The following is a 24353-nucleotide window of genomic DNA, read 5'->3' as shown; positions in this document are numbered from 1 at the left end:
TTTGCATCTGTATTCACAGTGAAGGACATGTGGGAGTTGGACATTATTCCTCTCACCTCAAATGATAATGTTTTCCTTATATATCGGGTGTTGCTTGACTCTTCATGTGAGGTGGCAGACCTGCACCTTTAACTGAGCTGACAGGTTGCCAGAACATGCTGAGAGTGTTGATTTTTTTTTCCTTTTCACCCCTTTCTATTTTTACTTTCTCTTGCTGGTTAGTTTTAGGCACTAAAACGATTTGGAGAGGGTAGGTAATGATTGCTCTTTGGGTTAAGTGTGCCCGCCCCAATGTGCCATTACACTATGTTTTGTGGTGTGCCAAGCACCACTGTAAGACAAAGGTTAAGCATAGTGGAAAAGATTTGTGGGCCTTACTGATGTTGAAATTTAGCCACGTTTGTTTTAAAATCATAAATTTCCTCTAGCAGGAAATAAATCTATTGTATTATAATATAGCTATTATTTTTTATTGTTATTTCAGCTTTGCTTTTTTTAGTTATCTGTTCTTTAATATCATACAATAAGCTTTCACTGCTACAGAGAAGAAGTTGTTGTAAAAAAGAAAAAATATATCTCCTCTTTGTGCATGTGCAGAAAAGAGATTCAAATGTAACGCACAGTTTTCTTCTTTGCATCAGTGACACTGACACCCACACTCCGTTTGGAAGTCAAGGTACAGGAGCACATTGTGACCCAATCTGCACACATGGGTGTGGTTAAACAGTAACACAAGCCAGAGTCAAACTCAATCAGAGGGCAGATAGTTCAGTTGAATTTATCTCGGCAGCAAGTCCCGAAACGTAGATGTTACATTTTCAAGATGATAATCACACAGGTTCAGGTGGGTTTAATCAGATTCTATAACACTTTGAAGAACAGTAATTAAAATTCATAGCTGTAACTTCAGCTGCACAGTGTGGGAACTCTGAGAGCTTTACAGTTTTACAGTTTTCTTCTTTGTATCTGTACACAGATTTTCACCCAAAGTCAACTCTTACAATTTTGTCGCAGATCTTATTTAAGAGTTGGATGTATGTTATCATTTTTTTTCTATAAACTTTAATGTTTATAACATGTACACAGACTCCAACCTCTTATTCACATATGGGATATTATAAATAACAATTACAAATAACGAACAAATAACAATAACAATAATCAGAATTGGCTGTGAAGATCATTGTAATATTTAGTCAATTCATACAAGATCGTGATTTTTTTTTTTGTATGTTAGACTATAATTATCCTGCTGCAATTAACAATCTAAATATCACAGATAATAAAATGTGCTTGAGGCAAGATATTTTGAACTTTTCCAGCTTAAATGTCAAAAAGCAGATTTACGTTGCATTTCTTACTTGGTTGTTTGCATTCCATTCTGTTTTTAGTTTAGTTTAAATGTCACAAACAATTTAATTGACATACATTGGCTTGTAAAAGTGTTCGGCCCCCTTGAACTTTTCCACATTTTGTCACATTACAGCCACAAACATGAATCAATTTTATTGGAATTCCACGTGAAAGACCAATACAAAGTGGTGTACACGTGAGAAGTGGAACGAAAATCATACATGATTCCAAACATTTTTTACAAATAAATAACTGAAAAGTGGGGTGTGCGTAATTATTCAGCCCCCTGAGTCAGTACTTTGTAGAACCACCTTTTGCTGCAATTATAGCTGCCAGTCTTTTAGGGTCTGTCTCTACCAGCTTTGCACATCTAGAGACTAAAATTCTTGCCCATTCTTCTTTGAAAACAGCTCCAGCTCAGTCAGATTAGATGGACAGCGTTTGTGAACAGCATTTTTCAGATTTTGCCACAGATTCTCGATTGGATTTAGATCTCGACTTTGACTGAGCCATTCTAACACATGGATATGTTTTGTGTTTGGGTTATGTTTAGGGTCGTTGTCCTGCTGGAAGGTGAACCTGATGAAAGACCTACATTTACTGAACAACGCACTGAATGTCCCACTGAACGACCCATTGACCCACCCACTGAACTGAATTTGGTGTTGAAAAATGTTTCTTATGTTAATTTAAAAGGTGTTAAAACTGACCAGTCGATTTTGACAGGGAACACTAAAGTAAGGGGGTGGGGTGAACACAACCGGAGGGTTAATGACACCTTTGCCTTTGTTTAGTAATGATACCAGTATAAGGGGATCCTAAATATCAGATTATAGTTTTAATTCAAATATGTCACAATTCACTTCTGACTTCATGGTACCCAAAGTGCCATCTCCATGGCATCTAATCATAAAAAAATTTATACTGAAGTCACCCAAATTAAAAACATTCACAGCTCAAATAATTACTCTTCTGCTGTTGCTGCTGCACCACACAATATTTGCTTGCAATGCCTGGCAAAAGGTCACTTGGCACATATTTACATAGACTATACAAATATTATAATTGGCATGTCCAGAATTTTGTCAGGAAATATAAGGAGCTTGAGGAGGGTGATGAAGAGACTCACAAATGTGCAGATTCTGTATGGAAATCATTTATGGCTAAATAAAGTATGTGCTTTTGTGGGCACTCTGCCTTGATTGCAGAGAGCCAAGAATGGTGGCCAACCCCTTCCAAGGCCCTCAAGTGCAGGGATGCATATTTAGTTTGTTTCCAGCTAGTCATATACTGTCAGCTAGCCGGGTCTCACTCTTGAGAGGCTTGAGGAGCCTGCTCAAGAGCTTGGAGTCTGGCTGGAAGTCCTTGACTGAAGAACTAAGGAGTCCAGCTGTGTGTCTCAGAATCTGAGGAGAGGACTAATGTGATGAGCAGTTCTATGGTAAATCCAGATGGCTACAATTAGTAATGCAGTCATGTTCATCAGTACATTTACTGGTGACTGACTTTTTCCCTTTGTTTGACTTTTTCTTTCCACTTTCTTCTTTCCGCAAAGAAAAGGGAAGAAAGCCAAAATCCCCATAACATTTGTTGCTGTTTTAGACTTGATAATTGTGTGTTCTTTTTTCCGTTCCTTTCAACATCTCTCATTGTGCTAATAAATCTGTACCTCACTGTTAGTCATTCATTGTCCTCCATGAGACATTTTCAAGGACTGAGCTTCAGGTTTCTACTCTAACAAGCATTTGATGATAGTGAAATCATATGGGGTGCCCAATAACCATGACCCTTAATTTTCTCTTTCTTAGGTATATGTTTATAGTTTAGGCAATTAAACACTGGGTGCATGTTTATGCTTGAGAACAGCCTTGGCTCTTTCTTTATGTTTAATTCTATGACAGTGTGTTTGAATGAAAGCATCAGGTAGACTCTGTTTGTTGATTAAATGAAAGGAATCTAAAGAAAAAAAGAAAGTGCAGCAACAATACATTGTATCTGACAGTTTCTATACATTTCAGGTCCTTGGTGATAATGGCTCTGATACTAACATATGACACAAATAGCCTTTTTATTTTCAAAAGATGGTGACGAGGTCTTTGTGCTGCATGGTCTGAATAATGATTTTCTGGGTTTTCTTGGGTTAGCTACAGTGGGGTGAAAAAGTAAAGGTATGTTGTTTGGATGTTGGTAGTATAATTCAATAATTCATATGCCTGGTTTGTAAATTTAAGTTTTGCATGAGCATTTTTACCCTGAGGTTTTCCAACAAGACGGCCTGTTCTCGAACACAACCAGGTGAGCAGAACACGCTGCACAGCCACAGCAACAAAAATGAGGAACACTGAAATACTGTGGATTTGGAGCATTTATCTTTTATAGGTGATATTCAGACACAGTTTTTTGAGCAGACACTACATGCCATGCATACATGGAATTTATGGCAGACTCATGAGTGTATTATCCCTGCAAAGAAACTGATGTGACTGTTCTGTCTGTTTTGGTTTTGGTTTTGGTTTTTTGTGTCTGATTTTTAAAATTATTATGTAAAAGGAGGTGAGGTGGAGATGGAGCTTACACCAGTTTAGAAGCGATCATTTTGGAAATTGGAATTAATCTACATGGCATACTGAAACAGGAAAATTTTGGAGAAATATTTTGGTTTTTTGATTCTCAAAAAGATATTACAAATTAATCTGCATTCAGATATGTTTCTTGGTCCAGGGACTCAATTCATGAATAACATGAGAATTTTCAGCCTTGTTAAAAGCATATAGTCTTAGCATGCTTTTATTTGAGAACATTCAATCAACAGATCTAATCTTTTCTTGATTTTCTGTATCCTGTGGACCTTAAATTAAAATATTTATATAGTGTATTTATTGAGTAAGCCTGTTTTCATTGCACTTTGTTGCATTTACTTGATCTATAAAGATAAAAACAGTTTGTAAAATTGGTGCACGGCTCTATTCAGCTTTTTTTTTTACCCAAAAACACAAGATACAAAACATTCAAACTTTATGGAAACCAGGAACTACTTAGCCCAGGCAACACGGACGCTGAGCATAGAGCTAGATGGATGGCACGACAAAGAACAGAGGGAAAATCAGACAATATACACACACACAATATGACAGGGGAACAAACCACAGTTAGGAACACAGGTGACAAAAGTTAAGCAAAACTTAACATCATACACACTGGGCAGGAGACTAACAAAGTAAAACAAAAAGTAACACACACTGCAACTAAGACTCATGGGCATGACACAGAGAACAGAGAGAAACACATGAACAAGACAGACTAAACAAGTGAAGTGGAACACAGGGCAGACATGAAAACAGTAGCCTAAAGCCTAGATAACAAAACTAAGCCCAGAATGGACAAATACTGAGCATAGCAGAATGATAACCAAAACCTGGAGCACAAACTTAACCACATAATAACAAAAGCCAGCATAACAACAAATACAAAATTCAGAACTATAATATAAAGACAACAAACTAGAAAACTCCCTAACATTCCCAAAATGCAAAAAGCTGGGTCACAGACCAAGGAACTCTACACCTTGTCATTTTGTTTATCATTCCTTGTGCTATTGACCAATAGTTTGGCGTCATAAGGCCAAGATTCTAGTATATATTATGTGTATCCATATATATGTGAGTGAGCTAGCTCACTGCATATGTGAGTGAGCTAGCTCACTCACATATATATTGTTGCTGTAAATACTTGGGAGCACATCAAATGTTAATTAGTCAGCAGCTGGAAAAATCTTCTAAACACAAAGACAATTCTCTACTTCAATTTGAGCGATGGTTGCTAAAATTGTAGTGCCCAGCGGATCATAGAAATGAATTAGCTTTTGTGGTGTCCCAATGCAACCTGTAATGTGCTGATATTAAAATTGGAAAGCGAATAGTAAAACTGCAGGGCACTGATCAGTCGTTGTGACGTTATGTTAGAAATTCAGGACACTGAAGTTTATGGTGACATGTCATGTTTCAGAATGGAGATTGTTAACGTTAATAAAAGTGAATACAAGGCCTGATTTACATGATTCATATCAATCACAATTTAAAGTAATCCTTATTTGTCTTATATAGTGTGGTCCAGAATTTAATTTCAACTAATTTTCACATATAATGTCTTGAATTCTCAAACACGTAGCCTAAGGCAGATAACTCTTAAGCTGGAGAGGAAATGGCGTGTCACAAATTTAGAAGATCATCATTTAGCCTGGAGAAATAGTTTGTTGCTTTATAAGAAAGCCCTCTGCAAAACCAGAACATCTTACTACTCATCACTGATTGAAGAAAATAAGAACAACCCCAGGTTTCTCTTCAGCACTGTAGCCAGGCTGACAAAAAGTCAGAGCTCAATTGAGCCAACCATCCCTTTAACGTTAACTAGTGATGACTTCATGAACTTCTTCACAAATAAAATTTGAATCATTAAAGAAAAATTACCAATAATCATCCTACAGATGTAATATTATCTACAGCTACTTTAATATTCATTTAGACTCTTTTTCTCTACTTGATCTTTCTGAGTTAACTTCAATAATTACTTCCTCCAAACCATCAACGTGTCTTTTAGACCCCATTCCTACAAAACTGCTCAAAGAAGTCCTGCCATTAATTAATTCTTCAATCTTAAAGATGATCAACTCATCTCTAATAATCGGCTATGTACCACAGGCTGGCTGTAGTTACTGTTACTTAAAAAGCCATTTCTAGACCCAGCTGTCTTAGCTAATTATAGGCCAATCTCCAACCTTCCTTTCATATCAAAAATCCTTGAAAGAGTAGTTGTCAAACAGCTAACAGATCATCTGCAGAGGAATGGCTTATTTGAAGAGTTTCAGTCAGGTTTCAGAGCTCATCACAGCACAGAAACAGCTTTAGTGAAGGTTACAAATGATCTTCTTTCTTCACCCAGCTCTATCTGTCCATGAAGCCAGATAACACACACCAATTAGTTAAACTGCAGGAATGTCTTAAAGACATAAAGACCTGGATGGCCGCTAACTTTCTGCTTCTTAATTCAGATAAAACTGAGGTTATTGTACTCGGCCCTGAAAATCTTAGAAATATGGTATCTAACCAGATTCTTACTCTGGATGGCATTACCTTGGCCTCCAGTAACACTGTGAGGAACCTTGGAGTCATTTTTGACCAGGACATGTCCTTCAAGCACATATTAAACAAATATGTAAGACTGCTTTCTTCCATTTGCGCAACATCTCTAAAGTTAGAAATATCCTGTCTCAGAGTGACGCTGAAAAACTAGTTCATGCATTTATTACTTCCAGGCTGGACGACTGTAATTCATTATTATCAGGATGTCCTAAAAACTCCCTGAAAAGCCTTCAGCTAATCCAAAATGCTGCAGCAAGAGTCCTGACAGGGACTAGAAAGAGAGAGCAGATTTCTCCTGTTTTGGCTTCCCTTCATTGGCTTCCTGTTAAATCAGAATTGAATTCAAAATCCTGCTCCTCACATACAAGGTCTTAAATAATCAGGCCCCATCTTATCTTAATGACCTTGTAGTACCATATCACCCTATTAGAGCACTTCGCTCTCGCTCTGCAGGCCTACTTGTTGTTCCTAGAGTATTTAAAAGAAGAATGGGAGGGAGAGCCTTCAGTTTTCAGGCCCCTTTTCAGTGGAACCAGCTTCCAGTTTGGATTAAGGAGACAGACACCTTTGTCCTGTTTTCCTTCTCTCACCCCAACCGGTCGCAGCAGATAGCCCCGCCCCTCCCTAAGCCTGGTTCTGCTGGTGGTTTCTTCCTGTGAAAAGGGAGTTTTTCCTTCCCACTGTCGCCAAAGTGCTTGCTCGTAGGGGGTCATATGATTGTTGGGTTTTTCTCTGTATCTATTATTGTACGATCTACTGTACAATATAAAGCGCCTTGAGGTGACTGCTGTTGTGATTTGGTGCTATATAAATAAAATTGAATTGAATTGAATTGAATAAGTCCCTATCATATCTTAAAGACCTCCTACTATCATATTGTCACAATAGAGTGTTTTACAGTGTAAAAAAAAAGTAAAGTAAAGTGTGCGTGTTAGTCCCCATAGGGAAATAGTTCCTCTGCATTTAACCCATTCACCCAGTGAAGCAGTGGGCAGCCACCAGTGCAGCGCCCGGGGAGCAGTGTGTAGGGACGGTACCTTGCTCAGGGGTACCTCAGGGTAGCCGAACCCCCGACCTTCCGATCATGGGGCTACCACTCTACCTACTGAGCTATCCCTGTGGTTGTTAGAATTTCTAATCCAAAGCTCCCAGTTTGGATATGAGAGACAGACACCCTCTCTATTTTTAAGACTTTGTATAAAACTTTCATTTTAGATAAAGCTTATGGTTGGAACAGAGACCCCTGAACCCTCTGTTAGTTACACTTCAATAGGCCAAAGATCCTGGGACCTTTCCATGACACTCTGAGCGTTTTCTTCTTCAATCGCCTCTTTTTTATGTGTTTACACATCACTTTTGCACTGCGTCATTAGTAGTTTTCATGGCTGAATATGTTATATTCTCACAAATCAAACCTGCTAATTTATTGACTATATGCCTTAAAGTTATACCATCATGCCAGCTCTGTGCTGACTTACTGAACAAAACGATATCTCCACAGTTTGCAGTTCATGAACCATGAACTGCAAACCTCCAGTATAAGCAGCCTTAAGCCAAACACCAGTGAATGTATGCAACGGGAATATTAAGAGCTTCTCACCTGCTTGACATCATATCCCAAAAGGACAAAATTCAGATCTGGAGAAACTGCGAACTTTGACGCTTTAAAAGTCGCCTGTGGGAAGAACAAGAATACGAGAAGAGTGTGAGTTTTTAGTTGCTGCTGTTGTTTTCACAATGAGCCTTTTCACAGGTTGCTGAACACCTACACTTTTCAAACTAGTCGTGTCTTGATGCAGCAACATACACACTCTGATAGATTAGTGCATGGAGTGGCTTGAGTGGCCTGAGCTGGGTCACAACAGCTGCTCTTTCCAAGATGTTGCAACCCACAAAAAAGTCTTGCATCACAATACTGACAAAATATGTCATTGAGTTTTTTAATTTTTATTTCTTACTTACAAATGTTGTATTTTTCAAAAGAAGGTCTGTCTCATTGGTGCGTGTGTTGACTTTGAAAACGTCTCCATCCCAGCTTCGAAAGATTATTTCATCCTCTGTAGGACAGATAGAGGCATTAAATTGATATGCAATGTTTGTATGTAAACAGATTTGAGTTTTCCAACCTGTTTTTCAATGGTCACGTACTGAACATAAACCGGGAAACCTACACATAGATTACATGAATAAAAACAAAAGTCACAAGCATGAAAAGGCAATCAAGTTCTTCTCCTATCAGTAACAATGATATTTATTTAAAAAAACATAAAACCATCACCTATTATTGCTATAACAACAACAACAACAACAACAACAACAACAACAATAATAATAATAATAATAATAATAATAATAATAATAATATAATAAAAATCAAGATTCAAAATATTTTCTTCTTTCACAATTCCAAATGAACACAATCTCTTAATGAACAAAATATTATTTAATTGGAAGTGGGTTTTTTTCCCCTCTGGACAGAAGTGGTCTGTTTAAAACACATGCAGTTTCGACTGCAGCTGACTGTGTTTATTTTTAATGTTGCCGAGGCAACCTCAGCCACATGAATTTGTGATGTGGTCCTGAAAGTTTGCATTATTTATATAATCTAAGATTGCATACTTCAGAAACGCTCTCATCTGCACCTCCGTGTCAGATGGGTATTGGAACCGGCTATTTGTTTGTGGATTAGGCTCGCTGTGGTTTCTATTACTTCTGTTATCTCCTTATTTCTTTGTGCTGTTTTCTTCCTTTGCCTTCTGTGTTCTCCCGTCTTTATTCTCATGTCTTGTGTTGGTCTTTCTGTCTTCTTGTTATAGTTTAGAAATTTTAGATTTCTGATGAGCTATGTTTTGGTTTTACTTTGTGTTTCTTGTTTCCTTTCTTAGTAAGTGTCTCTGTCTTTATCGTATTTGCTTGTATTTGACTGTTTCCACCTGTGCTTTGTTCTGCTACTAGCCAGTTATGTATGCATTGCTCCCTTTGCCTGTACTCGATTGTTTGTTGCTGTTCCTCATCTTTGTCCTGTTTTTTCTAGATGCAGGAACTTTTAATGGGAATTGTTACCATTCCAAGGTTGCTTATGTTGACCATATCTTTGCAAATAAAGTAAAAACTGGAGATGTCTTCTTGTTTTCTCCCATGGAGTTTTCAGTCTTGCCAGATGTACTGCTCATATTATGTGTGGATTTTAAAAAACATATTTGAATTTTTCTGAAGCTGTAGTCTCATTTGTTGAAAGTTGTTTTATAAAGTCCAGAGGCAGAAAAGGTTAAAATTCATTTTTCAAGGTGCTCAAGGTAAAATTAGTTTCTTCAAAGTAAAACTGGTCAGCAGATGATCATTTTGTTCCTGATGAACTGCAACAGTTGAACTTCTCACCTTTTGACTCCAGAAAATATTACGGGACTACATTTTCGTGCAGCAAAATACAGTTCCAACCCCCACACATCCACTCACCCAAGTTGGAAAAAATGTTTTTTCAAAGTTGCAAACTAAGTTAACAGCAAAAATTAGAGCAAGCAGCTAAAACACCGGGAATGAGAAGTGCTAGATTCTACAATAGAATACACATTTGTCCCACAACCTAAGTGATTATTTAGGTAAGTAAAACTATGTATAATGGTTTGAGAAAGGGTAGCGTACTGTCATCTGAGGCCTGTACTATGAAGTGAGTGACAAATGTATCTTTGTGTTATCAGGATTCATCTACTTAACACTGCCAGTCAGGGTTACTGGTCACTTGAAGCTAGATATCATCTCACTAAGTTACCCCTGGATTTCCCCTGTGTGTTCTTGTGAAAGGGGTGACACTGGCAGCATCTGATCAATCACAATTCTGAATAAGTGTCCTGTTGGCAAATAAGCTCATGTTATAAAGAGAGATAAATTATATTATGAGAAAAATATAAATAGGCTGAAAGCAACACATCTGCTGCAGACAAAGCAATAGTATGAGTGAGTGGGAGGGAAGAAAAGCACTGTTGAGTAATTTAGTATTAAAAGCGGTGTAGGAATGCATAAGCACTTTATGCGCTTCAGTGAGATTGAAAAAGATCTTTTGATATTTGAAGCCAGGAAGGAAAGCCAGCAAAAATCTGTAACTGTGTAAGTTAACTAACTTATCAATATCACAGCTCTGACATTAATCCACAGGAGAATGAGATGAATTGATGATTGAATTCATTTTATTAAAACACTCTTTAACAGACAGTTTTAGTTTTCTTTCCTTCTGTTGAAAACTCGGTGGTGTTTGACAGTCAGAACAAAAATAAATGTAAAAGCAGAATCTAAATGCAGGATAACCTGCATGTAAATTTGGTTTAAGATCCAGAAGTACAAATAGGAACTCTGTTTTAGGATCATAATGTGTACAGAATAATCAAACTTTTGTGGAATTATTAGCTGCCAGTTAAAAAAAAACAATGAAAGGAATATAATTGTGTCTAAGAATTTATATTTAGTACTGGTGCTCCTCAGCAAAAGACAAAGACATGCTACTGAAAATGTTTAGATCCATGTGCTGACAGAGTAATGGATCATCTGGGAATAGTGACGCTATTTTCTTGAGAACTGATTGATCAGTGATTGGTGGTGATTTTATACTTGTTGACAGCGTACTCTGGAGCAGGACCTAAAACTACTCAAGAACAGAAAATAAATGCAATCATCAACAAAAAAAGAAGATCAAAATGCAAGTGACCAACAATAAATCTGTATTGCTACATGAGAGGAAACACTTGTGTCATTTTAGGAATCCTTTACAACAATCTGAAAGGAAAGGAAAATGTTGATTGCAAAGCATCTACTGTTAATGTTATTTGTAATGGCTTTTGGCATGAAAATAACACCTCAGTCCAAGGATAAGCACTTCAACCACCAACCATGTGTAAAGACCAAAAGTTTAGAATTCCTGGTAGACATTAAACAGATAAGTCCAGTCAAGGCAGTTTTATTTATACAGAACATTTAAAACAACAGTAGGTGACCCACTGTGCTTTCCAGGCAAATGTTTCTGGTCTCCAAAAACCCAAATTAAAAAAACACGCAAAAGTCACATAAGCAAACATCACGAAAAAACTTTCCTGGAACGGCCTGTCTAAAAAAACTCAGTTTTCAACAGTAGAAACAATAACAGGAGTTCCTGCAATAACTCTCATCTAATCCCAAACCAGCATTACAGTCCACGGAGGCTGGAATTCCATTAATGCATTTGACAGGTCTGAATCATTCCAGGGCCCCTGTCTCATGTAAATGTCAACGAATAAGCTCGGAGGCATCAATCTCAGTCAAGAAAGCCGTTGACTTTCAAACACTCAAAACACTTTAGAGTATAATGACAGGAAAATAAATATGAAATACAGACGGATTGCTTGTTTTCAACAGGCAAGCAAATCCTCAAAAGGGCTCTTGTCATTTAGAAACTCCTACCCACAGTAAAACAAACCACAATCCATTTTTTTCCTTCATATTTTATATGCAGCACGTGTAGCAAATCACTGGTTATAAAAAAACATTTTAAAGCAGAGGTAATTGGAAAAATAGGGCTAGTGTCCTCCTGAGTTGAGGACAATTCCTTGAGAAATTGCTTCGAGGATAACGGCAACACGTAATCTCAGATGTGATTAAAGTGTCTCAACTATTCAATGACTTGCCACTTTTAGGCAGAGGACAAGAATTAAGGAAATACCCACTGCTGACACTGTTTCAAAACTGACAAAAAGTCATTTATAGCTCCCAAAGTAAATATAACAGGGTGAAGAAAATATTAATGTTTCACATTGCAGTACTTTCACCAAACACTGATGTCCTTGTCGATCACAACTGATCAATTGAGGAGCGAGATTTATTTTAAAGGTTAAATGAATGCACGTCAGGGCTGCAACCAATGATTATTTTCAGTGTCACTTCATTTAACCTTTCTTAAATTAGCCAACTAATCATAGGATCTATAACTTTACATAAACTGCATTTTTGTTGTTGTTGTTGTCAAAAAATCAAAGATATTTACAAGCAGCAAATCCTCGTGCTTGAGAAGCATGAAACCAGAAAATGGGACTTCAGAGATTAATTAAAATAGTTGCCAATTAAACAAATAATCAATTTCTCAAATGCTTCTTTCTGCTTCATTGCTCTTCGGTTAAACTGGAGGCACAGAGTTTGAGAGATGTCAGTATTTGCCACACAGGGACTAGTGCATCTAATGACACAAGATTCTGGGATTTCAGAGCTTTGCTCATACTCCAAATAAAAGTCTGAACTTTTTTTGGCATTTCTTTTAAAATGTGTCAACATCTGGGAAGAACTCAGTTTTTGCTCTGTCACTGTTATTTATTAGACTGAGATGTTGTCAGTTGTTTGCAAGTAATAGCAAGGTAGGGGACGTGTGCTTCAGAGTGCTTAAAGTGCCAATTTTGAAGGTTTCTTGTTTAAATAATGTCACTATCTGTCAGCAAATGAGATAACACAATGGTGAACCTATCATACACTGACACAGCACAGTACAGTATTTATCTATTTCCAGTATTGTGATCTGGATGTTAGTGGCTGTTAGTCCTTATAATCCTCTCTCATTATCGTTGTAAAGTTTTCTCTTCCCATGGTTTCCTGTTTTATGAGCCATTTGTGTTTCCCCAGTCTGCATTTTATTGTGTGTGGCTTGATTCTTGGTCCCTTGCTTCTTGATTCATTTTACTTCTTGCTTAATTTTCAAAGATTAGTCCCTGTTTGGTCTTTCTGTTTTCTTTTACCTCCTTCCTTTGATCACCCTTTATTGTTGTTTAGATTTCACCTTTTTCAGGATTGTTGCTGTGTGTATTTAGTCTCAAGAGGTTTGGTTTTTGTACCCTCTTTTGAATTTATTTTATACGTTTGGACCGTGGACTCCATCTGATTTGTTTCTTGTTCATTATGAGGTTAAAAACAAAAGTTTTTTAATTTTAGTAACTGTCGCTCCATTTCATGTGGTGTCTTAAAACAGGTTTTCACTTGATCATTAACTCAAACCATGACACTGGCAACGTTATTGTGAAAAAAAAATTGTATTTAGTTATTTCTAATGCATAATTCTTGCTGCAGTTTCACATTATAACTGTATAACTGATCAGTTATGAGCTGACTTTCAGTATGATCTGATTTGTGTCCATGCACAGAAAGTAAATATTTTCCACTTTTAAAAGACAAAAATTTAGAGGTTGGAGGTTTGGGGTTGGCGTTGAAAGAAATCGCACCAGAGGCCCATACTTGTGTCATACACATCACAGCAGTTGCATAAATTTTACTACATCATAAGTTAAAAAAATGTGTTGCTTTACTAAGTATAGGCATTGACTTTCTTAAGTTTAAACATTATAAATATCTGGTTGAAATTTTAAAAAATGTCATGATTTGGGTTGAAATGCAACCTTTGCCACATATTTTAAAGCTTTTCTTGGTTGCCATGGTGATATCTCCCTGCTTTCTCTGCATAAAACAGTGCTTTTGACGAATACACTTCCTTTTGAGATGCACTGAAAACATCTGTCTTCATGAAGAAAAAAAAAGATTTCTGTTTTGGTGACTTTTCCACATTCGGTTATAAGGTTGCACTGGAAAAAACACAACAGTGTCATCGTTAGCATTATTCCAAAGCAAGGTCACTTTGAAATATCACAGGGAGTAATGGGAAAAAAGAAGGAGCAGCCACTGCAAGTGGTTAAATGAAGAGCAGCAGGTGACAGGCTGTACACCTCTTAACTTCCCAGACGGTTACCAGCTTTGATTTTGATCTTTCTACACTGCACAGAGTGCCAGTCTGTGAACAGCAAGGCACAATGAAAGACACGCTGGCTCACAGAATGAGCAAAAAAAAAAAGGCCAATTATTCTGACATCTTCCACAAAATGACATGGCTGTCTCCAGAATTCTGTCACCTGTAGTATTAAACTACATTTACCTTGACTATCTTTAATTCTAGGCACTGCCAAGTTGACAACGACTGGTATTGTCAAATAAATAGGTAAGCTAACATTACACAGCATATCTGTGTAGGCCCTCAGTCAGCATTAAACACCTTTTAAAGTTGATGGCAAAGACGTTAGAAGAATGCAAAATGTTTCCGTCTTTTAGCTTTACTTTGTTTTCTATTAACCCCTGAGTGCAGAAGCAGATAATTCCACAAGAACATGTGGAAGCAACATTTCTGCCTGTGATTGATTATTGTGATCCACCTTATACTCCTCCTCGGTTTTATGGAGTGTTGATTCAGTGCATCACATTCTGAATGTTCTTGAGGTCCTTGTAGCAGCTGCCGATATTCACAATTGGATACACTCGCTATTACGGTTTACTGCAGATAAGCCTTGAAAAATTTGAATCAGTTGGTGAAAGTAAGTTGGCGGTCAGAAAGTCTCAGCACTGGAGGAGCACTGCAGAGCCATTCGTAATAAACAATAACCCTGTCAGAACCCTGCAGATATAATATGAACATATGGTGCTTTGGAGCAATAAAAGTTTGTCTTGTTGTACCTTTCTGATCGAAGTGGACCTAGTAATGAATGAGTAAAGACTTAAAGAGCCCTTGGCAGAGTGTTTATTATGCATTTCAAGAACGCAGTGAAGCAACTGAGAGAGAGACCAGAGACTTGTTTTTCTCTCTGTCTGGCAAAGCTTTTTGGTGTCTTTAAGAATATACTTTATCCCTCTTTTTACCTGCATTTGATATGCTTCATTTAATATTCTTCTAAACATGATTTTATTTTTGCCTTTACTAGTGTGTATAAAATCTTTATCCCTGATTTGATGCCAATAAGTCAATAATTGGGTGTTCTTTTTGAGCCTGGACAAAAGGTTGACATGCATTTCATTGTGGAGAAGCTGTCATGTCTTGTGGTGATAATGTAAATGCATGAGGTGTTTATGATGAAATCAGCACTTAATTAACAGAATATATACATCCCCCAACCACTTTATTATTTATGCCTAGCTAGCACCATGGCTACACATCCATACTCTGAGTTCTCACATTACACCACATCCTACAGGTGCTCCATTGGATTGAATCCTACAGGTGCTCCATTGGATTGAGATCTGGAGGCTATGGGGTCAATTTGAGATGATTTGACCTTCGTCACATAAAATGTTACCCTGCTGAAAGCAGCCATCAGAAGATGGGTTATATTGTGGTCATAATGGACATGGTGAGCAACAATACTCTGTGGTGTTTAAACGATCCTTACTTAAATGTGTCACAGAAATATCCCCCATTACACCGCCTCTAGTTTGAATAGAGGTGGTGTAATGGGGGATAAACAGTTTTTGAAATACTCGAGCTCTTTTTAGCACCAACAACCAATTCACGTTCAAAGCCACTTAGCCACCTTTCTTCCCCATTCTGATGTTTGATTTAAACTTTAGCAGTCCTGACCATGTCTGCAAGCCTAAATGTGCTGAGTTGTTGCTGCTCTGATTGGCTGATTAGATCTTTGCATAGACCAGCAGTTAAACAGGTGTGATTGGTAAATGTGTATTGTTCCAAATCACTTAATCTCATGAAAATTAACACATTGCAGACACATATTATATTGTTATAATACAATATCTCTGCCTCAAACAAAACGTATCAGTTCATTTCAGTTTCAGTTGTAAAACTACTTTCAGAAACTAGTTCTACAAAGATCTCATTGAGTTCTGTGTCCTTTTACAAAGAAACCTATGTTTTGAAAAAAGCCAATTTTGAAGTGGAAGTTGGCTTCCTCAAAGATTACTCTGGGACTTTTATTCTGCTGAATGTAAGACAGGCAGTATTTGAGAGGACCATATAGATTTGCACAGTCCGACTTTCAGGAGCAGAAAACTAAGCATGACCGAGAGGAGCCAACCGCAGTGGTCCTGTCACACAAAGGATAGCTCAGACAGCTTGAAAGCACCACTACTGACATATGGTGTAAAACCATTCACCAGAGAGCCTCTAAAGAATAAAGTCCTTCCATTATGATGAGTGGTACTTGTGTTGATGTGTTTTTCGTGGTGGGTCTGCAGGGAGAGTGCATCTTGGCCTCTTTATAGAAACAAACAAAACTATTAGATTTCTCCCAGTGTCACTTAAGAGTTTCATTTCCAGTAGTTGACTATAAACCAATCAACATTCACTGATGATAACACTTTTTGTTGGAGAAGTAAAGTTTACTTTCAAATTATTAAAAGGAGAAGGAGAAGGTTTCAAGGGCATGTTTTCAATATCTCTAATTATTATTTCAGTCATTTAAAGCAGACCACATAGTAATTATATTGCAGGCTGTTTGAGCACATGTAAAGTGGGTAATGGAAGAAAACAGGAAAAGAGAAGAACATCCTAAAATTAAATACACATTACATTGCCTTCATTCTGTTCTGAGGAAAACTCTGATTTGGTTTGACACAGTAAGTAAGCAGCTCAGATATGAACTATAGCTTGTTATTTCTTGCCAATAACAAACTATAGAAACATCCATTATTATTGTAGCCTGATCTATTGAGAAATACAGATAAACAGCCAGTGTTGGGACTAACGCGTTATTAAGTAACGCGTTACAGTAACTACGTTATTATTGTGGTAACGAGCACGGTAACTAGTTATTATGCCAAAACCAGGAACGCGTTACTCGTTACTGGGATTTAGATAGGCTCGTTATTCGTTACTTCGTGTGGTGGCTATCGCGGAGCTTCCACAGATTCAATAACATTAGCAAGTGGTGGAAGCCAGCAGGTGGATGAAGGAAAAGGGAGGCAAGAGGAGAGACCCGAAGCGGCCGCTGGTCCGAGAGTGTCAGGTGAACTGAACTTCAGGTAAGAAGTTATAACCTGCAGTCCATCTGGGTCAGATATGAACCAAGTTTAGGTGGAGTTTATTTTCGTTATGCTGACTTTTTCGTACTGCGTGCTAGCTAGCATGACGGAGTTTCTATACAGCTGGGTGGGTGCTATGTTACTGATGTTGAACTTTATTTTGTTCATAAGGTTAATTATTAGAGTTGCCAACCGTCCCGTAAAAAACGGAATCGTCTCGTATTCAGAGAAAATATTACGCGTTTGTCCCGGACTTCAGCTACAATGAAAAAGACACAAAGCTGGAGTTATTCTGTGTCTTGCTGCACAGCTGCCTCTTCTTCTCTCATCTCTCTCCCCTCCCTCTCCTGTTTCTACTTCAATCATGAAACTGATCAATGATCAGCTGATCGGCTTTTCTCTCTTGTTTATTTATCGCCCACTTTGCGCCAGAAAGAGGAAACCAGCGGATGTCGCGGTAAACAACAGCAGCACTGTTTAAGCTTGATCAGCTGTTGTTAGAATTTATTTAATATTAATTTCTACTATCAGCTGATGTTTGCTGGAGCCACAGCTGTAAACCTGCTGGTCATGATATCGGTTTGAATATGTGGTGAGAGGGAAACATGAAGATGAAACCAGGAGATGTCCTTACTGAATCATCAGAGCTGACGTGATGGAGAAACAGGTTTACCTTTTAGGTGACATGAATGAGTTGAAGGGAAGTTATGAACTGTTTCTGAGAGACAAATAACACCAGGATCCTTTTCTAAGTAGCTGACAGCTGGTAACTGTGCAGGGGCGGGTCTAGCAAAGTGTTGCCAGGGGTCATGTAGGGCATTAAAAGGGAAAGGGGGGCACAAGGAAATACTTTCTTATTCTCATTTAAAATGTCTCACTTTTAAAAAAATAATTATCTGAGTCTTACAACAAACAATTGATAGATTGATCATATATACCATCAGAACAGTGTACATCACTGTCACAACAGTGTTTATTTTCATTCAAAGGCTTTATGATTTTTCCTATAATGGTGGGCCGGTCTCTAGTCAAAATGCCCGGGACGATTTTTTTGTCCCAGTCCAGCCCTGTATGCAGCTCATCTGCAGTCTGGTGTTACCTACATCTTCCTATTCAGAAGGCAGAATTTCCGAGTTCTGAGTACAATCGAAAGCACCACGCACCAGTTTTTGTGTTGGATGTAAAAAGCAGGCTAGGATAGAATCAGGCGTGGGATTTCTCTCGTGGAAATGTGCACATTATTTTTTCCTTTCTATTGGTAGGTGGCACAGTGCACTTGTGGCAAGTAAGCAAGCTAGAAGACTGGCAAAGTTACGGAAGCTACACATTAACAAGAGAATTCTGAGTAAAACCAAAGTTACTTTCCCTAGTAACTAGTTACTCTGAAAGTAACGAGTAACTTGAAGTAACTGAGTTACTTTTGATAGAAGTAACTAGTAATGTAACTAAGTTACTAATTTAAAGTAACTTACCCAACACTAAACAGCATACTCAAATAAACCTCCCATTCTTAATCCGCATGGTTTATTTTGATGTTAGCTCCACCGTGTGCAGCTATAACAATTGAAACTCTTCTAGGAAGGCTTTCCACAAGGTTAGAATTGTTAGCAGTAATTGTTTATAGCAATTTTTTGAAAATTCTGGAAGAAGTACATTTGTGAGGTTTGTGAAGTCCAAGTTTCTGAAAGACAACCCCACACTATAATTAACACAATGCAGTCAGACCCGTATCATTCTCCTGGCATCTAACAAATCCATTGCCAAATGGAGAAGTGTGATGTCTCAATCCAGAGAACATGTCTCCACTGCTCTCTATAGTCCAGTGGCAGTGTGTGACACGATCGTATCGAATTCAAAGATCACTGAGCTTCTGGACACTCTGGTGTGCAACCTGGCGGAGCTGGATTGACTAAAATAATAATGTCCCAGAAGGTTTTCTAGTGGATTAGGTCAGGTTGGTGTGGTAGGTAGGCAATGTTATCAATTCCTTCATCCAGGAACTGCCTACATACTCTGAGCACATGAGGCTGGGCATTGTCATGCACCAGAAGGAACTAAAGACCCACTGCACCAGTATACAATCTGCAAATTGGTCCAATGATTTCATCTTGATACAAAATGACAGTCAGAGTGCCATTGCCCAGCCTCCATGGATATGCCTCCCCAGACCATCACTGACTCACTATCAAACCGGTCATGCTGAACAATCCATGCTCATTAGACTTTCCTGGGAGGCACAGCAAAAGTCTCTGAAACAAATTAACAAACACCTCTGACACTTAACTGATCAGATCTATATCCCTAAAGTTTAAATGAGTTGATGCTATACTCTGATCAAAAAGTGTTATTTTCTTAGCCGTGTATATACTTTATGTAAAAACAATATAACTGCGTGGGGAAAAAAAACAAACTGTAACATCAGGTCAAGTTTGATTATCAAAATTATTAGAGCTTTGGTGGATTATAAAGATTGTGGTGGGGAATTTTATTTTGCTCTCTCTTTAAAGTCTTAGAGTATCCAGAGTGAAATTGTTTGCTTAGCTGTGCCATAAGGTTTTGAGCAAAGGTTTTAAAGCAGTCTGAAGTCCTTAGAGGCAGTAATAAACTCTGATTACCTTGTTTCACCACTGTGCTGGTATAACTCAATGTGTTGAACAGGTGACATAGATGGAAGATATTTACTCCCTGTCTTCTGCCTGCTCTCTGTTGCAGCTTATGTGCCGTCTCTTTGCTAAAAAGCTGTACATATGATGTATGTCTTTCCAGCTTTAACACATTACTAACTCAATAGAGTGCAGTCAGGTCTACTACATTACATGTACTATATGCTCATAAGGTTACTGGAACCCTGCAAGAGGCAATACAGCAGTCACATTCACAACACTATAATCTTATTGGAATGTACATGTATAAATTAAAAGTGAAACTTTCTTAAATATACTTGAGGTGCTGCGAAAGCTATTTTCACTCATGCACTGCAGCCTGAAATTATGTCGACATTACCCAGTGGGGGTGGATGAGAGAATGCAAATGTCCATCTTAGTTAAATGGTGTTTTACTGCCAGCTTCCTAATGCAAAGTCTGTGTGATGTCTGAGCCCAGGTAATAGTGCAATGTATTCACACCTTGTGTGTAGTCATCCTGTGTGCTGCCTGATTCTCTTGAAGTCTGTAGGAGTACATGCATGAAAACAGCTTAAGAGACAAGCTGGCTCACAGTTATTTACAATCATAAAGAGTGAAAGTAATGGTCAAAGAGACTAGTGGGCAAATAAATTTGCATATGCTGTATATATATATATATATATATATATATATATATATATATATATATATATATATATATATATATATATATATATATATATATATATATATATATATCACAGTGACTGCATTTCTCAGTGACTTTTTTATATGTTAGACATATAAAAATGGCTAAAATACAGTCTCAGTGAATATAAATACCATAATAAAAGAACTAACTCATCCTATATGATGTCCCTTTTTGCCATAATATACTTATTAAGGGTTTACTTGACATAGTTGTACTTCCTGTCATCCTTACTTTACTGGGCTTTAGAAATTATATTGTAACAAATGGGAAATATAGCACTTTTATGTTGTTCTAATGTAATTTAGTTTAAGCAGCTACAAAGTAAATAACTGTTTACAGCACAGAGATTCAAGCTTGACTAAAGACTCCTTATAAAGATAAAGACTCTCTTTGCAGCATCCCAGTGAGGCCACATTTTACCTGAGGAATTCATCCCTGGATCATTTACAAATATCCAGAATACCGCTGTGATTCTTCTCATCGGGTACCCTAAAAGATCCTGTATGAAAACAATGCTGTCTTCACTGCACCGTTTCCCCACAAAGTTTAGGGTTTAATTTTAAATTTGGGGGTTACTTTCAGAGCCTTCCATGGTCAGATCAGTGAGCTACTACGAAAATCGTACGTAACATCTGGATGTATGAGGTCTGCTGATTGATGCTTAAAGATCCTGGTTAAAGGCAAAATGACAATGTGCTTTTGAGGATGTGACCCCAAGTCCTGGAACTCACTTCCACTGAACATAAAATCTGTGGACACTATTGATACCTTTAAGAACTTAAGCTCCACCTGTTCAGGGTTACCTTTATTTAGTTTATACCATCTTAATTGTTGTGTTTTTTCTGTATTGTAAAGCACTTTGTGACTTCTGCTTTGAAAGGCACTTTAAAAAAAACTTCATTCAATTCAATCTGGATCTGTTTTGCTAAAAGAAACACCAGACTGATGAATGCAAGTTTATTTGATTGTCTTCTACCTGAACAACAATTAAAATGGAAGAGCAGAATGAAAAAAGAAACACTAAAATTAAATAAGCCTTTTAAAAATACCTGACACTTTGTCAGGAGATATAGCAATCCATTTTGCAATAAAAGGCATCGTCTACTCAAGAAAAACAAGAGTGTAAACCCTAATCACGCTGAATGCAGGGCTTTTATGGCTCACTCTGTTGAGAAGGTAACCTGTACTATTGTAATAACATGTCAACTTTCATAAACAGTATTACAGAGTGAACTTTTCAGATAACTTCAGGTCTTTACAGCGTTGACTTGGGGTCTGAATTCTGGTGTTTTAACATACTCACCACTGATCCACTTCGCATCAGGATCATGTATTTGGAATGTTTTTTCCAAAAGGTCATCCAATGTCAGTGGTGTACCAAAGAGTTTACCACCATCATCTAAGAAGAAAGTCAAAAAGAACAACAACAAAACAGTTGTTAAGTATTTTTTGGTAATTTGATGTTTAAATTGAAAAACAAATCTATAATTAAATTTCTTCAGTGCAGTGAGGAAATGTAAGATGACATAAAGATAATTAAATAATGTTTAGTCATACTTGCACAAATGGCATTTTTCATAACTGATTGGGAAGCAAAAAATTCTGCTGAGTGACAACTCGGGCAGTAAATCCCTTCCAGATGTTGTCTTACACAATCCTTTCTTAATTTTTTTCATAACCTTTTTCTCACACTTTCCCAGATAAACAATTAAAACCTGGAGTGATTTACCTCAGTCATTGTCTTCTGTGCTGTGTACGTTCACTGCAGTGAATTAATAAATATGCTAATGAAGGCAGAAAAACAGGAGTTTGCAGACAGTATGCAAATTAGGAAAGACACTATTGTAATGTAGCCAAGACTGATCCTTAAATACAAACTAAATAAATATCCACTTTTTTGCAGTGTCAATGCTAATTCTCCTGGCACAACATACAAGTGATGTTAATTTGTCATTGTTCACTGATTTTTAAGGTGCCAGTCAAACGTTTGCCCCAGCAGCTATACACTCATGTTAGGCAGTGATAAGGGTACATTACATGTGTTTGTAAATGTGCATGCAGATCTGATAAGAAAAAGAGAAGTTTTATTTATCTGATTGTTTTACAAAATGTTTAAAGCCCATAAACATTCTAAAGTGATATCCACATCATGGTTATCTATACTTTTCACCATGTCAGCTGAATCAAAGCTTCAATTCTGAGCATTTGGCTCAATAAATGTTATTTACTGTATGTGAATGTGGGAGGGACTAGTCCTTGAGATTAGCATTTGTTTAAATATAACATGAACCTATATGTGACAAAATAAAGCAATTTATTGTTGACAAAAGTCAACGATAATTTATTAACTAGATGTGACTCATCTACATGGGGTCTCACCTTTTGACAGCAGAACAATGGACAGTCCGATGAGTGACAGCACCACTGCAATAACCAGCAGAGAGATGCCAATGCCTTTCCAGTTTCTGTCTGTTGCAATAGGTCCTACGTTCTACACAACAAGAAAAGAAATCAGAGAAATAGAAATAGAATATCAATCATAATGACATATTAATACAATTATGATCATGAAAATAATGATGATAATACTATATCTTATATATATATATAATATATATATAATACTGATCAAGATGGCGCAGAGTATGGCAGCCTCGTCGCGAGCTCCCCCAAGCAAAAGCTGTTTTCTGTGCTTAATTTTACTTTTCCTTTATTTTTTCACGACTAGCACATGTCTCCTTGTGTACGACCGACAAACCTTACTGGACATAAAAGACGGACTTTCTTATAACTTTCCGGAGTTCAAGTTTTGCAACACGGACCGCTCCGTTTGCAGACCCCCCATTCATCTCACCTGAGACGCCTTTGTTCTCTGGCCCTGGAGGCCGCAAACGCCGACGCAGAGGGAGAAGATCTGGCGTTCTGGTTCGACTGAGACGGCGCACTAACAGACCACCGTTACCCAGTTTATTACTGGCTAATGTGCAGTCTCTGGAGAACAAGCTGTGCGAGCTTCGGGCACGGATCTCATTCCAGCGAGAGATGCGGGACTGCTGCGTGATCTGCCTCACAGAAACCTGGCTATCGGACAAGGTACCGGACTCCGCAATACAACTACCGGGGTTCTCCGTGCATCGCGCGGACAGGTCACAGGATCTTACTGGGAAAAGCAGAGGCGGTGGTGTATGTTTCATGATCAACAACAGCTGGTGTGATTATGCGAACGTGCACCCGGTCAAATCCTTCTGCTCACCGGACCTGGAGTACCTGATGATTAAGTGCCGGCCATTCTGGCTACCGAGGGAATTTACAGCAGTGATTATTACGGCTGTTTACATTCCCCCACAAGCCGACACTGACCGAGCACTCAGGGAACTGTACAGCGCGATCAGCAGCGAGGAAACCGCACACCCAGAGGCAGCGTTTATCACAGCCGGAGACTTTAATAAGGGAAACCTGAAGAAAGTCTCACCCAAACTCCACCAACACATCCATTTTAACACTCGTGGAGACCGGCTACTCGACCACTGCTACACCTCTTTCCGGGATGCGTACAAAGCCCTCCCCCGCGCCCCATTCGGCCAATCAGATCACCGCTCCATCCTGCTCCTGCCCGCCTACAGGCAGAAGCTGAAACAGGAAGCTCCAACCCGGAGGGCGGTGCACTGTTGGACGGACCAATCGGAGTCTGCGCTGCGGGACTGTTTTGATCACGCGGACTGGGAA

At 38.1% G+C, this 24353-nt stretch overlaps 1 protein-coding gene across 3 annotated transcripts in view; it reads right to left on the bottom strand.

The window, feature by feature from the left end:
- LOC102300988 (inactive dipeptidyl peptidase 10) overlaps positions 1–24353 on the bottom strand; it is a 138588-nt gene that overhangs the window by 40093 nt on the left and 74142 nt on the right. For all 3 annotated transcript variants that reach the window (XM_005919372.3, XM_042218574.1, XM_014332725.2), the window contains exons 2-5: positions 23007–23118; positions 21931–22026; positions 8454–8548; positions 8092–8166 (exon numbers count right to left, since the gene is read on the bottom strand). In XM_005919372.3, coding sequence (XP_005919434.1) covers positions 8092–8166; positions 8454–8548; positions 21931–22026; positions 23007–23118 — 378 coding nt within the window. The remainder of the gene's footprint in view (positions 1–8091; positions 8167–8453; positions 8549–21930; positions 22027–23006; positions 23119–24353) is intronic.

The sequence above is a fragment of the Haplochromis burtoni genome, unplaced genomic scaffold (genome assembly GCF_018398535.1).
Source record: "Haplochromis burtoni strain Fernald_Lab_line unplaced genomic scaffold, NCSU_Asbu1 Contig_20, whole genome shotgun sequence".
Classification (NCBI taxonomy): Eukaryota; Metazoa; Chordata; class Actinopteri; order Cichliformes; family Cichlidae; genus Haplochromis; species Haplochromis burtoni.
The sequence above is the reverse complement of the archived record's forward strand: the minus strand, read 5'-3'. Positions and strand labels throughout refer to the sequence as shown.